The 17,642-nt window shown below is 39.2% G+C and overlaps 2 protein-coding genes across 9 annotated transcripts; both read right to left on the reverse strand.

The window, feature by feature from the left end:
- Positions 1 to 2,582: 2,582 nt before the first annotated feature.
- Positions 2,583 to 7,762, reverse strand: cyp4v2a (cytochrome P450, family 4, subfamily V, member 2a). The gene is made up of 11 exons (XM_028407535.1): positions 7,527 to 7,762; positions 7,324 to 7,436; positions 6,906 to 6,991; positions 6,363 to 6,553; positions 6,077 to 6,146; positions 5,854 to 5,980; positions 5,270 to 5,443; positions 5,063 to 5,165; positions 4,393 to 4,527; positions 2,993 to 3,172; positions 2,583 to 2,891 (listed from the first exon to the last, which is right to left on the reverse strand). Exons 1-11 carry the CDS (start codon positions 7,759 to 7,761, stop codon positions 2,713 to 2,715), a joined length of 1,593 nt encoding a protein of 530 aa, XP_028263336.1. The 5' UTR covers position 7,762; the 3' UTR covers positions 2,583 to 2,712.
- Positions 7,763 to 8,266: 504 nt separating this feature from the next.
- Positions 8,267 to 14,489, reverse strand: tlr3 (toll-like receptor 3). 8 transcript variants are annotated; one of them, XM_028404613.1, is made up of 7 exons: positions 14,354 to 14,466; positions 13,842 to 13,949; positions 13,563 to 13,719; positions 12,169 to 12,630; positions 11,538 to 11,732; positions 9,545 to 11,400; positions 8,267 to 9,466 (listed from the first exon to the last, which is right to left on the reverse strand). In XM_028404613.1, exons 4-7 carry the CDS (start codon positions 12,619 to 12,621, stop codon positions 9,235 to 9,237), a joined length of 2,736 nt encoding a protein of 911 aa, XP_028260414.1. In that variant the 5' UTR covers positions 12,622 to 12,630; positions 13,563 to 13,719; positions 13,842 to 13,949; positions 14,354 to 14,466; the 3' UTR covers positions 8,267 to 9,234. The 8 variants fall into 8 exon arrangements, with proteins under 8 accessions (XP_028260414.1, XP_028260429.1, XP_028260406.1 ...); XM_028404628.1 differs by lacking the exon at positions 13,842 to 13,949 and having other exon boundaries at positions 13,563 to 13,646; positions 14,354 to 14,489; XM_028404605.1 differs by lacking the exon at positions 13,842 to 13,949.
- Between the last annotated feature and the right edge of the window lie 3,153 nt (positions 14,490 to 17,642).

Consider the following 17,642-nt stretch of genomic DNA (forward strand, 5'->3'; position numbering starts at 1 on the left):
GCATGAACTTGTCTGCCTGTCACTGTTCGTTTTAAGCCTTTAATCTCAACAGAAGTTAAGAATTACCCCAAAAAATAAAAGTTGTCTTAGTGTCTTCCCTTTTCCATTAATGATATTATAACCATTTAAAATTCATGTTGCGACCTCTTTCAAGGAACATGAACTCTAGCTTGTGAAATCACACCCAGACTTTGATCAGCAAATTGCACTCCTGCGCTGCTATGTCAGAATTTTGCCTATATTATTGCCCTGTCTTTGGAGTGAAAACACTGCACAGGGTTCTTAAAATCCACCGTGTACAGAAGACTATCTAAGAAAAAAGGTATTGAAAGAGATTATGTAATGGCAGTGCTTTGTAAAATAAAAGCAGCCAGGCATGGAGGAGAGCTTCAGCAGACTAATAGGCTCAGCCCTGTGCACTTTTAGCTTTTATATGTGTATTAAATTATTTTTATACAAACTTCAGGTTTGTATAAATGTTCAATAAAATGAGCAGGCATGCTGAGCAGAGAATATATTGATCTGTGGGATAGAATTCTGTTTACAGTTTTAGTATAGATAATTCATTTATGGCTCATTTTTAAAAGAATACTAGTGCTTTGTCATTACAATATAACAAAGGCCAAATGCCCCCAAAAAAATAATCTAATACATTCCAACATACTCCAGCCGCTCACTGAAGCCCCTTCATCTGAGCCATTAATTAGAGATCCTCAGATAAATGAACTCTTCCTGCTTCATTTGGAGCTCAGGCATCTCAGCTCTATCCAGCCATTGATTAGAGATGTGTTCAATAATTCAAATAATAGCATTGGAGAGGAGCATGCAATTTATCATTAGTCAAGTCATTTTCGTGTTAGGCAATGACCCTTGCAGGCACGCCTGCTAAATCATTCTATGACATAATGAATGGGGTCATTTGTAACTGTGTCATGCTGTGATTATCTTTTCTTATACTGGAGCCTTCTGACCTCAATGTGATTTAGTGAGTGAAGAGTTTTGCTCATGATAATCCTAAACCTAAATATACACCCAGAAGGGTAATGATATAGGTCAGACACTTTACAAAAAAAAAAAGTTATCCAGATTACTAAAGTTATGCTTGACAATGTTTCCATGTGAGAAACTAAAAAATAAACTCAGTGTTGGATGAATGAATTAAGAGACTTTTTATAAGACAATCATCCTCCAGATTCTTATTTTCTTCCTAAAACTGAACAAATATGAAGCGAGTCTAATCTAAGAGGTAAGAACCAGGTAATGAAAACCACTGCCCGGCTGCAAGTTCAGAAATATTCAAGGAGTACATGCCTTTGCCTGTTCTGCTACAGTCCATGATGAACATCCCCAAAATATAACACAGATTTAAATCTGGAAGCATCCACTGTATCTTTTATAACATCCAGCCCGTCTTTCTAGCAATGACTCCTGATCCATCACAAGTGAGCAATGCAAGGAATATACTGAAAAACAAACCAAAAAAGCAGCATTCACTGCTGTGTCATCTGTGATTTAATCATTTTGGCTGTCGGGTTAGGTAGAGGTGTTAAAGGGGATTTTGTGTCATTTGCAGGCAAACAAAATGGAAAAATAAACTAATGCTGACAGTAAATAAAGATGTCTGTGATGTTTCACATATTAGAAGTGCTTGAGCCTGCCTAAATTCTAGTTTATCAAAACATGGGTAAAGATTTGGAGCTAAGGTCGCTGAAAGCTGGAACATTTTGTTGTTTTGGAAGTTGAAATAACCTTCCCTTAACAGAGGTGGTGGACTCAGACATGATCTTTCTACCACATACAATGCAGCTTCCATCCATTCCAGGGGAGTTTCACTCCAAGTCACATGCTCACAGCAAAAACAAAGGGCTGTCAACCTGTCCCACCACCACAGCACCACCCTGTAGTCTCACAGTTGTTAGCCAGTCGTTAGACACAGCAGACACAGTCAGTCAGACCAACACAGGTAAGTATGGAGACATTTAGCTACAGAGTTTCACACAGACCCACCTACTAAGGTCCTCCACCACATATAAACCATGTTTCTCCACCAAACTGTTAAAACTGATGAAGCTGATTGGAGGAGCAGCGAAAACTCTTCTGATTAAATCAAATTGTTCATGTACAACCGAGGAAACTTTCACTGCACACTAAACTTTAGGCAGTGTAGTAGTATGAGGTCATTCAAGGCAAAACTTCAGCAGTGTGTTGACATGAAATTAACATTCTTGGCAAATACTGCACAAATGAACAACTTATCTTTGTTGTGGTGTTTGTAAATGTTGATGAATATGTAAAAGTGTTATTAGCCTCTGTTCTGCACATCTGAGTTAGGGGATTTAGGGTTTCATTACCAGCTGAAACCACAAACCTATTTCCTCTAGATGTGCAGCTACAGCCGTAAAAAGGTCATAAAATCCAGAGAGCTGTGGGATGTATGCAAATCAGACCGAATGTCATTTTTCCTAAAAAGCATGTCACGCTAAAAGGTAGACCACTAGACCACACTGCATGGTCACAATGCATTAATGTCATTTATCACATTTAAAGCCAAATTAAAAAAAAAAACAAGAATGAATGAAGAATGAAGAATCAGAATGATTTATTAAAAACGAACTCACTTACAAGCACTCTGCCTGTATTTAGCATTATTTGACAATGATTGTGAGAAAGGGCTAAAAAACATTTTCCCTGTCCTGTAAATTGGAGCAGGCACTAGTTTGATGATGTCTGAGGTGTCTTCTTTTCCAGTTTGATCCAGATGCCCTTCTCTGGTCGTAGGATGAGCTCTCCCACTGGACGAAGCTCTTCACGTTTCTGGCAAGCTTCAACGGTGAAATTACGCAGAATGGATGATAAAATCACCTTTTCCTCCATCATTGCAAAACGCTGACCTGAAGAAGGGTGCAATAAACACAGTAAGAGTTGATGCACATATTTAATTGACTTAGAAGTTACCACAAGTACACAACAAAGTGAACTCCTGTATTCCTACCTATGCAGTTGCGGAGTCCTGCTGAGAAGGGTATGTACGCATATGGAGGCCGTCCCACTGAGTTCTCAGGCAGAAAACGTTCAGGTCTGAACTCCTCAGGCTCTGGGAAGTATCGGGGGTCACGGTGAAGAGCGTAAGTGATGATGATGGCATTTGCACCTTTAGGAACCTTGAAACCATCTACAAGTAAATACAGAACATACTAGTCTTAAAGATGTTAGCTTTAGTCAATCTTATTTGGTGTATAATGCATGTCTGTGGAGACATTTATGCTCAAAATGTTACACAGTGATCCGTCACTCAACAGGAACCTTTCTGCACATTAAGCAGAGCTAATGCTCAAAATCTACATTGACATCACAAACATGATGCTCTGAGTAAGAAAGTCCCAAATATGCCAACCATTGCTTCATATTGCCAAAGAAACAACGTAAGCCCTTTATGTTGCGTGAAATAGTCACATCATTTACTCAGTTTTTTTGTGCACACTGAGTCAAATTATATAGTTTTTTATGAGTTGGAACTATGTGATCAGGTCTTAATCCAATAACGATAATGGCAGAAAGGTTAGAGCTGTTTAGACACTAAATGGTTAAAAGAGTCCTAAAACTCCACTATAATCATACATTATTTGTTTTAGCATGGAGGAAAGTATGTTATCACTACAACAAAGTTCAATGTGCCATCCTGGCCCTGACAACAAACACCAGTGCCCTGAAATGGCTCTCTTCCAAGAACTAAACCGTATCAAATACAAGCATAACCTCATGTAGCACTGGCATAGTTCGGACACATTCTGTTTAACTGTACTCCACTTAAAGAGCTAATCCCCAAACACACCATCAGATACAGAGACATACATAAACATGAGATAACAGAGGAATACTGAAGCTTCAATGAGATCAGGAGGAACTCTCCAGTGGAGAAGCAAGAGCATATGAGTACAAGCAGTACAAGATTATTAGGGCTTTTATTAAGGTTATGAATGCAGTGTAATGTACTGTATGAAGCAGATGCTACTGGTCGGCTGATGGTAACCTCTGTAAACCAATATACTTAAAATAGATCTAAAACACCTTGACAATGAAAGACAGTGGTCAGATGTGTTCTGCATATAAAATACATGAAACACTGGAACTCCTATTTGCTGTGTTGGGGCTTTGGACTTGCCCCACACTTAAGGCCTATTTGAGTTAAAGGGGAACGATTTTGAGGTAGAAACGTGTTTTAAATCGAGGAAGCTGTACTCATACCATAGTTTTCTGGACATTTCACCACCACCCCCACTTGGCTTCATCAACTGTATGTAAAATAGTCTTTATATCTTTACTTATACCACCAAAATATGAGATCAACAAATGAATGTTTCATTCAAATGGCATCACTCATGTGCAACTCACTGATGTGGCAGTCTTCACCGATGCTGCGAGCGAAGAAAGGTACAGACGGGAACAGTCGCAGAGCCTCCTTTATCACACACTCCAGGTATTTGAGGTTCTTCAGGTCTTCAGCGTTAACGGGCTGTTCAGATGCACCTTCGAACATTACAGAAACAACACTGCTAAATGCTCTTTATCAAAACAGATACAGTGTTAAATAGTTCTTAATTGTTTGATCCACCTCTTGCACATTCCCTTCACTTCTTCATCCTTGACTCATTCTCTACTTATACAACCTGAGGCAGTAGATGAACTGTGCATGTCTCAAGGATATAATTAAACATAGCTAATAAATTACATGGCTTGGTGGGGTAATGTATAGGTTCACACTGGAAATAGTGCTGAGATTACGACACAATTGATTCTTCTGTGCTCGAGGACAAGAGCAGAATTAGCATGCGCCATAGCAACAAGGTCGTCATGGAAAAACATGTATGGAGGCCATGGTAAATCCACACAACAGTGACAATAATTCAATTATGTTCTAAGGATTTTGGCAAGGATTTTCACAGCTATTAGTATAAGCTCCCCTTGACTTCCAAAGAACAAATGGGTTTCAACAAAGATGAGTCAAAAGCCATAGGGAAGGAAAACAAACAATGTCATTAAAGTGAGGGAGAGGTTGTGTTACCGAACACCTCCTGTAGCTCTTGGTGAACTTTCTTCTGTGCCTCAGGGTGTGAGCCCAGCAGATGGAGGACCCAGTTCATAGAGGCAGCTGTAGTATCATGACCCTGGTGGGGTAGATACAGGGACATTGAAAGACCACTTTTTTAAGGTGGATTTTTCATATTATTTTATCACATCTCTTAATCACTGATATCAAATACCCACTAACCCGAAACATAAAGGTATCCACTTCCTCCTGAATGTCCTCATGGCTCATCCGGTTGCCCTCTTCATCTGTTGTTTTTAGGAGCATGTCCAGGAACGCCCGGCGTTTCCTTGTCTCTCGGTCACTGTCATTGTCCGATTCAATGTATGACATGTTCTCTGCTTTCTCATTTATCACCTGAAAATTCAAACAGTTAACAAGTCGGTTTACAACTGTCCAGATTTACTCATCGTTAGTCTCCCATCTGGACGGGTTGTCGGAACAAGCATGGCGGATGCAACTCATAGTTTCCACACTCTTTATTTCACACAAAAGTTTCTGAAAGTTCCTAATAGACCACTTATAGTTCTAATAGTTCACTTAATAGATCTAATACCACTAATGGTTTTAATACCACTAATAGTTCAGCTGGAAGTTATTTCAGCTCACAGTTCATGTAGTATGTGTGTGTGTGAAATAAAGAGTGTGGAAACTACGAGTTGAATCCGCCGTGCTTGTTCCGACAACCCGTCCAGAGGGAAGACTAACAATGAGTAAATCTGGACAGTTGCCTCACCTTGAATGTTTTCTGTGAAGAGGGCACTCACTTTGCGTGTGAAGGAGTGGAGGATCTTCAGGGTCTTGTCTTGCTCACGGCCCTCACCAAAGTAGTTGTACACAAAATCGGGCCAGAACCATGGCGTCCTCTGCCTGCGACTCACAATGTCACTCATTCTGAGGGTTTAGTGAGGTTGAGGGAAACAGTTTAAATGGATCAGATTATTTCTCCTGATAACACTTTCCTTGTGTCTGAAAAATATAATCACTCACTTGTACACGCTCCTGACATATTCTGAATCAGAATTACTCTGTGCGTATACTTTCTTTCCCATTGCAGTTTCTGAAAAGACAGTTTGAACATTCAAATGTCAATTCATATTCCAACAAAAAGCTTTATTATTTTTCCTAAATATACATTAATATATAAGAGGTCAACCATAAGCATAGAGACCTAAGACACATAAATGTGGAAGGGAACTATGCTAAATCAAAGAAATCTGCTGGGTTTTCTAATATTACTCCTGACTTGTCAATCACTCCTGTTTCATCTGCTTACCACAGATAATGTCGAGTGCACAGAGGGTGACATGATTAAAGCAGTTGAATGGACCCTTCCCTGCCTGCTTCTCCAGCTTCATCACCAGAATCTCTGCCTGTTCATTCATCACTTCCAAGAAGTCCGCCAAGATGGAGAAGTGGAAGGTGGGTGTCAACATCTTCCTACGCTGACGCCATTTATGCCCTGTGCTGAGTAAAGATGGAGGCAAGCATCAGTATGGGGTAGACACTGAGAGAGAATAGTTTGATCTGAGCATTCATGGTCACAAGAGAGGGAGTTATAATGTTTCCATGACCTCACCTGACCTACAAACAAAATGTAAAAAACAGGTAATGATTACTTAACATAATGTTTCCCAGATGCTGAACTCTGTTATAGCTTATAAAGCTTAAGAACTCCAGACACAAGATTAAAATAAACACTTTTTTTCTAGCGCCCCCTTGTGCCCCCACCAGTCATAGTCTACAGGTGTGTTTTCACTGTTATTATGTTGTTTTTTTTAATCAATCCCTGCTCAAATGAATTCTTAATCTTGTATACCTGGTGAGCAGACCAGTTCCAAGCCATGGATGGAGAAAGTTGTATGCATATGCTTTCTCCATGTGAATGGAGGTATTCAGAATTGTCTAAATAAGAAAAAAATACATTGCATACATTAAAAACATTAACATCTTTTTTAAATTGTGCTATTGTTTATAAAATGAAGACAGTAGGCCAGTTTGGCAGATTGAATAAAGTGGTAACTGTAAGCACATCTATCAGTGCAAAAAAACAAACAACAACATACACTAGTGCAACCTCCTATATAGGTTAAAGAAAGTACACAGACAGGTGTGGCCCTGTTAAGAACATTCCTGCACTTGTTTACATACATGACAAGATAAGTTAAGATAAGGACATACACATGATGCTGTGTAAACTATGTAAATGTGAACATAAGGTCATCAAAACTGCTTACCTCTACAGTTTCAGCATGATAGAGAATCACAAAGGGTATGGGTCCAATCCAGAGTTTAACCAGGGGCATGTTGGCAAAGTCGCGGGTAAGCTCCTCAATTTGGCTAAAGAAATCTAAAACAAAGATATTGAGATCTTGATGAGAATATCAGCTCATCAGTTTTGCATGTGTATCCACCTGTGCAGTGTTAATTGTTCTCTTACCTCCTGCATTGGTTTTGAACATCAGTGCATTTCCAATAAAGGGGTATGTCCCCTCCATCTCTGGAATAGGCCTCATTTCAAACCATTTGTGCAGGTAACTGCTCAGCAGCCTGTAGGTGATGTATGTTAGAGCAGCAATGAAAATGCTAACTCCAAGAAAAGGTATAGTGTAACTCCCCTGTAAGACTGTCATCTTTCTTTGCAGTGCGTATGTCAGCTTCACATGTGTGCTCATTTATATCAGCCTGGCTACTATTAACCCCATGTGACTTATGCCCTACCCTCACTCCTCCTCCCATTGCTAACTGGGTGAAGGGATCAATGTATTGTATTATCATTTATTGCCCTCAGTCAGACAGGGATAATGTAAAGAACGCTTAAAATGGAAATGGAAAATCCGCATAATATAGGTTATAGAAAAAAATATGAAGAAAACATAGAAAAGAAATGTTGCATTGGTATAAATTATGTAATAAAGATGTTAATTATTCACCACATATCCAGCTAGTCTGGACCAAGACGCTTATCTGCCAACATCAGCAATTTGTGGCTTGTCCACCCTGTCTGGTTAATAGATAACAGCACAGTCTGTCTCTTATGAAAAACATGTCTCAGTATTGAAACCAAAGGCCATTAATATCTATTTACATAAATAGAAATAACAGTAATACGTATCTTGTCCAGCATGAGACATTGAAAAGCCTTGAGTGCACCTCTGGCAAATCCATAGACTATATAAATATGTTTAAGGGAAAATACTGTTTGTATTGTTTAAGAAATGTATACAAGATACATTAATATACATAATTTCACTTTCTATGTGCGTATATGTTCAAAATAATACACCTTCACTAAATGTACACACTTTAATGTACCACAACCTTTTAAATTTCAGCGAGAAACACAATCTATTTATTTTTGATTTGGGTGTATGCTTGCAAGCAGAGATGTAGTTTTAATGTCATTCCACTCCCATCTTCGATCTGTCTCGTATCTGCAGATTGCCTAGTTGGCATACACCCAGGATTACAGAGAAGGCTGGTCTGAAAATGCTTTGTAAGTAAAAACCACACTAAAAGTATAAAATAAAAAAACATCAGTTGTCCTGAGTTTTGTAGTTACTAATTTCTATTTTAAACATTCAAGCCATCCCCATTTCTACATGTATAGTCATTACAATATTGTACAACTGATCATATTATTAATGTGGTTGAAATTACTGTATATACATGCAGTAATTTCCTGTTTCCCCACTAGATGTCAGCATACCAGAATTTTTTAATCAGGTAGTGCAGTGCATATGCAAGCTTTACATGCTTTGCTTTAAATGCTGAGATTACTTTGTAAGAAGAACAAATTCATGCCCCATTCGTGCACAACTAAATCAACTAAACTTCATGACACTTTGATTGATCTAGAAAAAAAAACTTCACTTAAGCCTGCATCTGATTGACTGCAGTGTCTTAAAAACACCAGAGAACATACTTCACACACACACATATACTTAACTCTCCCAATGTGCTCCTAATTCATCTTTTTTGTAAGCAATAATAAATTATGTAACAATTCAGCGGAGATATTTATGCTGTTTTATCTGCTCTTTTTACATTCAGCTACAATGTGCTTCTAATACAATCGGACTCACACAGCTGGCAACTCTTCAAACATTGGAAGTTGTCATTTCCATTGTTTTTGTGCCAACAAAGAGTCAATCTTGCAGTCTGTTGGTCATGCCGAGTGCTATGAGGAGCTTCTGGTGAAATGCAGGTACTCTCTCCTTATGGACAGGCCAGTCCAAGATGCAACAAGGGCGCAACATGCCCCTGCGGAGGAACAGCGAGCAAGACAACTTGTAGTCATGCACGTCCTGCAGAAAAACCAGAATAACTGAGTCCCTGCTGGCTTCAATGACCTGGTGAAGTGCATGGTGGACTTTAAATCTGGAAGAAGAAAAAGACAGGGAGTTAGGGAAGAAAGGCAATTTTAAAGACTGAACACAATTAGTGCATATGATATACCGTCTGCACCAGGGATCCTTCAGAAGACTTTCAGTGACGACAAACAAGATTTTTCTGGACTTTCTCATGTTATTTACAATGGACTCGAGCAGTGACATGCCAAGGACTGAGTCTCGATCCTCGAAACAAAAGCGGCACTTTTCATTCTCCAAAGGGAACATCCTTCTCTCCACCCAGCTGGCGTCTTTCTCTGCATATATGACATATGCGTCATACTCATATTGTCTACCTTCTTCGACTTTGGCATCACTAAATCCTAATGTACGATTAATGAGTATGTTCCAATAAAACTGAATCCTCCAGCCTTGGAATCGTACCAGAAGGGCAGTTACAATCAGCATGAGAACAGCTGTGCTGCTCAGAATGTAAAGAGTCTGGAATGGGGTCATATCTTTGCAAAAAAGAGGGTTAAAGTCCATGATGGAGTGGTTAAAGTAAGCCAGTGGAGTGTTGCACATGTACTGGTCTTTGAGACCTGGCAAGCTGGTCACATTTGTGTTGTTCAGCCACGTCACAAACCACAGGATGCTCTCACATGTGCAGTCAAATGGATTTTTGCCCATGACGAGCAGACTGAGGTTACTCATAGGCGTTTTGAACACTTCAGGCCTCACGGCTGTGATCAGGTTCTTCTCCAAGCGTAAAACATGCAGTGAGGTCAGATCATCAAAGACCGTGTCCTTAAGGTTGTTTAGAAGATTGTTGCTAAGGCTCAGCTCCTTAAGTTTGCTCAAACCTCTCAGAGCCTTCACTGGGATCTCATCCAGTCCATTACTATCCATGTATAAGGTTACCAAGTTATGTGTGTCCTTCAGAAATAATAACGGCCCACCGAGGTTGACGCTCTTCCACACACGGGCTAAGTTGTTGTGTTCGAGTTTCAATACCTTCAGGTTCACGAGCCCTTCCAGCAAATTCTCTCTAATGTTAGCAATGTTATTGTTGCTGAGATCCAAGACGGTGAGGTTTACCAGGGGTCTGAATGGAGAAGGATCAATGTTTAAGGCTGTAGCTATCAGGCTTTTGCCCAAAGTCAGGACTCTCAGACCGGGCACATGAACAAACGACGTAGGGCACAGGTTAAGGTACTGGTAGTTATTGGTCATATGTATCTCTTGAACCTGACCTAAGCCTTGAAATTCTTCACCGGTGAGATTTTGCTTGATAAAGTTTGAATCTAGATAAAGAATGGTGAGGTTTTTAAACACAGCGAAGCTTCCAGGGTTAATCTTTGCTATAGCAGTTCCTATCAGGTTAAGCTTTCTGAGAGGTGAATCTGCAAGTGAGGCAAAAGTCTTGTTTGTGAGGTATTTAAGTGATATATAACTACTCCAGCTCATGGTAAGTTCTGTAAGACTTGTCAAGCCTGTAAAGGTGTTCCCTGAAATTTCTCGAACAGCAGTCTTCTGTAATGACAAACTCTGCAGGGAGCTTAATGGCTGGAAAGAGAAATCATCAATAATGGCAGTAGAAGAGCCATGACTTTTCACCAGTGCTCCTGTTAGATGAAGTTGCTTTAATCCTCTGAGGCCCTGAAATGTGCCCTTGGTCAGGCGTCTGATGTTGTTGTATGACAAAATTAGAGTCTGCAGTCTAGACAGCCACTGAAATGAGCCTTCCTCAATTTTAGCCATGTCATTATTGGACAGATCCAGAAAGGTTAGATTTGTTTTCTGCAGTCCTGTAAAGGTTGTGTTTGTCAGCGTGACCAGCTTTATCTTCCTGAGAGACAGGGCATCAATGTCTGTCCCTGACAGCTCTGAGCAGAGTTTGGGAATGACCTCAGAGTCTATCCTGCTCCCATCGAGGATTAAAGTACGAAGGCCTGATATGGGCTTGAAGCAACCGGCCTCCAACTGCAACAAAACAAAGACATAAATCCTGAGACAAAATGGGAAACAAAACACATAACTGAAAGCAAGGTGTCCTTCTTTTAGCAGTTCTAAGTTTTACAGCACTATTTCATTTCCTCATTCCTAGGTAAGTTTCTTACGGTTTTTAGAGACGAAGAAGACAGGTTGAGGACTTGTAGGAAGGATGACCGGTTGAGGAAGAAAAAGTCATCTCTTGTCAAAGTGTTAAAGATGTTGGATCCCAGATTGAGGTTCACAAGCCTGGGCAGCTGAGGCTGAGAGCCGAGCTTGGCTGACTGCAGGTTGTTCATAGAAACGTCAAGAAACTGTAGGCTCTGTGGATTATGAAAAGAAAAGAAAAGAAAGAGTAAAAGGCACAAACAGATTGAAAGAACTGTTGCATGGCTACACTAAACACTACATAATGTGTAATATTTCGGTTCTATGTAGTCATTGTGTGTCCATGTGTAGTACATCATGTTGATGTGTCTTTTTGAATCTTTTTGATATTTATTATTTATTTTTATTTTTGAACATTTATATTTTCTGGTTACCCTTGTTCTGTTTTTTTTACATTTATTTGTCCTTCTCCTTCTCTAAGATCATGCCTAGTTTGTGTTTACTACAGGAACATTTTGTTTGCAGAAGTCTTTGTAGCAACTGTTATCGAACTTAAAAGTTAAAATATAACCCATCAGTTAGACATTTATATTAACAAAAAGGAAATGTATTAACTCTAGATGAGTTGTGGACACTTGTACTTGTACTTACCTGTAGTGCAGAGAAGGGCTCTCCTTGTAGCTTTAGCCTGTTACTAGCCAAATTCAACCGAGACAGGTTGGTGCAGTAGGTGACATCCTCTTTCTTCAGCAAACGCACTTCATTATGTTCTATGTTCAATGTCTGCAGCAGAGGCAGTGTCTGGCATATCCCATTATCCAGCACAGTGATGCTGTTGTAACCAACGTCAAGGAGGAGAAGGCCAGGATAGGGATGCAAGGACGCAGGACTAACCCCCCTCAATCTGTTGTGGGACATATCCAGGCTGGTAATGTTCCCTGGAAGGTCTGAAGGGATCGCAGTGAGGCTGAGGTGACTGCAGTCAGCTCTGCCATGGTGCACAGAGCATGAGGCCTTCTTCAGGGAAGCCACACAATAGCAGGGTCCAGTTACATAGTAACATGCAATGAGGAGCCATAGACAGGTATGATGGACACACATCATTTCAAAAATCTACACAATGAGAGAGAAGAACAAACGTTTGACCTAAGCTTTCACAAAAGGACATAATGATGTATAAGTAGCAACGTCTGACAGTTCATTAGGGCATATTTGAAGGTGTGTTTCAAGCCAAATGTGAAACATTAGTACTAATTTTAGAAATTGAGAGTTTGTCAGCAACAATCAAACTGTTATTTAAAGTGTTTGGCCCAGGAAGCTTTCTTTGTGCACTCTAAATACTTAAAAACGTTTTTGCCTGAATAGGCCAGATCAGTCTAATATAAAATGACAATTGAAAAGGAGCTACTGGGAGGAATCCAAACAATGTAAGACTGTGTGACCATAAATGATTCACTGTCTATGAGTCATCATAACATTTAACCCTTAGTGCAACTTTAATAAAAGTTAGATTACGTCCAAAAAGCCTCCAGTCTAAAGAGCTGAGCCCAAAAAAGTATCCAATGTCAGCTGTTGTTTAGAATAGTTATCCCGTCATTTAACTTAGTGTCAGAAATTTGGTTGTAAAAAGGTTATTTCCCTTCCCAGTCCAGTGTGAAATTTCAATATTCACAATAATATTGCAAGACACACACACAATTACAACACAATGTTTAAAAAATAAGGAAAGAGGAATCCAAATCCAAATTTAGGCACGATGTGATGTCACTGCTCAGTGTAACTTGAGATCCTATTATCCACAATATTGAGTCTAATAAGGAACAACTTTTATCATGAGACACAAGCTAGACATGTGCAATGATATAAATACTGTTTGTATCATTGTTATTATGCACTCCTGTAATATTTGGACTAATAGTTTTTGGTGCTATAACATTCTTTTCTTGATCTGACATGGTGTATTATTAGTAAAGTCTGGCATTTGACACACTCAGAAGACTCTATGAGACTTGAGATTGTTAAAATAATGCATGCAGATTTCTTACCAAATGTTGTATATTATCTGTGACATCAAGACATCAAACGGAAGGCTTCACAGCTACACACTTTCTTTTCCTCCGGAATGCAGACTAGAGTCTCGCATGTAAGACATTAGGCATTGTATAAGGAAATGAGTCGCAGGCAGCTCCAGTTTCACTTCCACTGGAGAGTATCCAAAGTAGAATTAACTGTTTCATGCAGGATATCCACAAGTTTTACTACATCCACATAATGGCTAATCACTTTTTAACTATGCCAGTTCAAATTTCAATATGGCTGCATACTGTTGTGATTGTGTGGTAAGGCGTGGTGTAAACGTCCCACGTCAGATCAGGCACAGGCATGCCAGACACTCAGGACCTGTTCAGTCCTGCTTGGCAAGTTTATGCCATCTGACAGACAAGACAGACATTTTCATAATCAGATGAGTAAGAGATTATAAAACTGACTCTTTCACTTTTTGAAAGATTTTTTCAATACCTTCAGGTTCAAGAAATTTGAACTGAACCAGAGGAAATATATAAAAGGCTGGATTGAGCTGAATTTGGAATAAGTCAAGTATTGTGAATGTACAAACACAGCTGCAAAGCATGAATAGTGAAAAATATTTTTACAAAATGTTGATATGTTTTCAGGAAAAAAGAGAAGTATTATTCTTTTTTCTTATATCCACTCTTATATAATATGTACTAAATGCCTGAGCGATAGGTGCAATTACTTGTTCATAAAGTCTAAAGTTCAGTTGACACAGCTAAATATAATGCACACCATATAATAATAATAATAAAAAACTCACACGAGATACAGTGTTGAAACCATCCAAGTCAAGTAAACAAGTGAATGAGCTTGTCAGAAGTCATGGTTTGCACCATGACCAGCTCAGAAAAAAGACTCAGCTGAATAGAATCCACACAGGGGTATGTACACAGAATACACACACATACACACACACACACACAGAGATCCAGTAATATGCACTGAAAAACATCAGAAAAGTCACACAAAGGCCCCAATCTTTTCTATATTACTTTATTATAGTCACTGTGTATTACAGAATAAAAATAATAAACCATCTTTACTCAACATAAAAGTTGCTTCTATCAATTTAACACTGAATGCCACCCCTTCTCACATTACATAACTTGCCCTCTTTCAGGACAACAGAGAAATGAAACTTAGAAGCGAAATTATTTGTTAGAAATAACCACTAGAGGGCAGCAAATCATTGTCATTCATCTATTCAATATTGAAAGCGTTTTCAGTATGCAGTAAATGTGTCCTATTTCTTGGTGTAGCTTCAGTCCTGACATGGTAATCATGGGGTCTGAGACACTGACCACAAAGCACCTTTATTGCACTACTCAGAATGGATTTAGTTAATTATACATAAAAAGCATGAAATCATCACCCATACTCAACAGATAAAAACTTTGCTAATGTTGACTTTAAATCTTGTGCAAATTGATCTAGGTCATCTAAGAGGACTTAAAATGTATGAACTTCTTCTTAGATATATAGTTCCTGTAGGTAAATGGAGTGGTTTTATTTTACTGTACACATTGGTGTGATTTTTGGCTGCAAGTAGTGCATTACTGAGGCACTCCCAATACAGATAAATCTAAAGGTAACTGCATCTGCAAATCCAATCTGAAAGGTCAGCAGTAAGGTAAAAGCAGAAGTGACCTGCTGCTAAATGAATCACATCAAATTTCAACCACAGTAAATCAACAAAATCCTACTTAAAGAATACATTCTCATACATTATGTCATTACCTATTACTTTAAATATTTTATACCAACACCTGATATCAGCTGCTATGCAATCAAGCCCATGTCTCATCCCTATTTTCAATCCATCTACTGCATTTTAAAGTTCCATCAGGAATTCTGATTACAGTGCTGTTTGTAGTTCTATGATAGTATTAAGGTTGTATCCAACACTGCAGACTAACAGATAGCAGAGGGACACTGGGAATAGCACAATCTGTCAGCCTAATACTCTGGTACATTCAAGGCTACAGTGATAGATGACAAATCTCTATTGGAATTTTTTTCCAGACATCAGAGACCACTGCCCTGACATTTGTGGTTCAGGGAAAATTTGGTGTAAGGAGGTTTGACAGACAAATATGTCTGGAACTTGATGTTTATGTGAGGGACTGTCTGTAATGTGTCTGACATGGTCCATGAGTAGGACCAGATACTTTACTAAACTTTGAGGTTGATTGCATAGGATTTTCTGTCTTGTAGCAGACAAGTCCTAGTCACTGCTTCAAGGTCCCAAGAGGATACAGGAGTGTTGACCTGATACTAAGTGTAGTTATCTTTCTGTAATATGTCAGACATCAAATTGATGAACTGTGGTGACCCTTACACATGGAGGATCAATTGTAATCATTATTAATAGTGTTACATTGTTCACTAATGGTCAGCTTTTCCATTGTGAGTATGCAACATTAACTGTCTGTGTCTAAGTTCATCTTCAGATGGTTGTACACATGGCTGTAGACTATTATGCTTGTTTTTATGACTACTACTTGACTTATAGTGATACTTATTTTATTTTATTTACTTGCTATTTCACCTTACCATATTTTATATTTATAACCTGTTAGTATTTCTGATCATGCATGGAGCACATGTAATGCAAGAAATTACTTAATAATTAATAAATTAAGTATTTCTGATTCTGATTGATCTGATTTATACATAAATAATGCATATGCTTTTTGCTGTCTATCCACGAAATAAGGTTACCACCTTCCATGTTGACATATCATCCTGACATTTTTCCTGCTTTCTTTGCACACTGTGTCTGCTAATAGATTGATCATGCTCAGATTTACAGTATGGAGGGAGGGTATTGACCTGGCTGCGACCTTTTAACGCCACGTCTTTTATCTCTAGTAACTGGATTAATGCTGTGAATGAAAACAGTTCTGATGCATTGTATTGTTGGTCAACAGTGTGCAAAAGTAAACCAAAGAAAAAATATGTTTCTGCATTCACCCTCTACGGTCAAACAGATTTAGACATACACCTTTCTGTCTCAGATTATTAAAGCAGGTTCTTCCTGGTATAGACCTCAGGCCGCCTGATTGGTTTACCCAACTGCTAAACTGAGGCAGCTTACAGGGCTTTGTGCCAATGGTTGGATTGCTGAAGACCTGTAAAAAGTGACAGCTAGCACAAATAGCAATGTGGTGGTGGCAAAGATAATAAATAATAAAAGGAAAGATTGGATATGGAGGATTCAATCAAATGAACTGAGACAGAGGACACATGGAGCAGGACGTGCTTTGCATAGATCGGAGCAAGTGATGCAGCAGGAAACTCCCCTCTGCTTTAACAGCGGCTAAATCATGAGGTGCACTGTCAAGAGCACAGGAGAGGATGGCGGCAAACAGAGACATGAAAGCTGACAGGAATCAGGTGCAGGCTCCGGAATGAGGGATTAAGAAAAGAAGGAGAAACACCCCTACTGTACTGTACTGTACTGTGGACTGCAGTGAGTGATGTTGCTGTGCATGTTTCACTTATTGTAGCCAGGGAGTGTGTGTCATGTGTACGTGTGATTGAATGCGCTCACGCAGAAGGGATAACTGAGGGGGGTGTGTGAGAGGCAGCGGCTCCATCAATGGGAGTGTGTGTGCAACATTCTTCATCTTACCGGCCGGGGTAAACCTCTCTCTCTCTCTCTCTCTCTTTTTCATTTGCAGACTGAATCTCTGGAGTCTCTGTAATGCCTCGAAACAGAAGGTGAGTTTGCCCTCTTGGCTCTTCACTGCTATATATAGTGGATGTTAACCTGTTATATAATCATCTACATCAAGTCACACAGAAACTTCATTGTCAAGGTGTTCAGATTCTTACAGGAGAGCTGTTATTGTGCACAGTTAGAGGAATCATATTTTTGCTAGTATTTGTTTGTTATTGTCTCTCAACTTAAAAATAAAACTGGAGCACAGACTCCATAGAAAATCGGGAGCAGTGGTAGGTCCATCCTGTGTTATTTTTGCAGTGATATCTTAAGCGGAAAATGTATTAATTTATATTGATATAAGTTTGTTGATGTATAAAAATAG

The sequence above is a fragment of the Parambassis ranga genome, chromosome 1 (genome assembly GCF_900634625.1).
Source record: "Parambassis ranga chromosome 1, fParRan2.1, whole genome shotgun sequence".
In the NCBI taxonomy this organism is placed as follows: domain Eukaryota; kingdom Metazoa; phylum Chordata; class Actinopteri; family Ambassidae; genus Parambassis; species Parambassis ranga.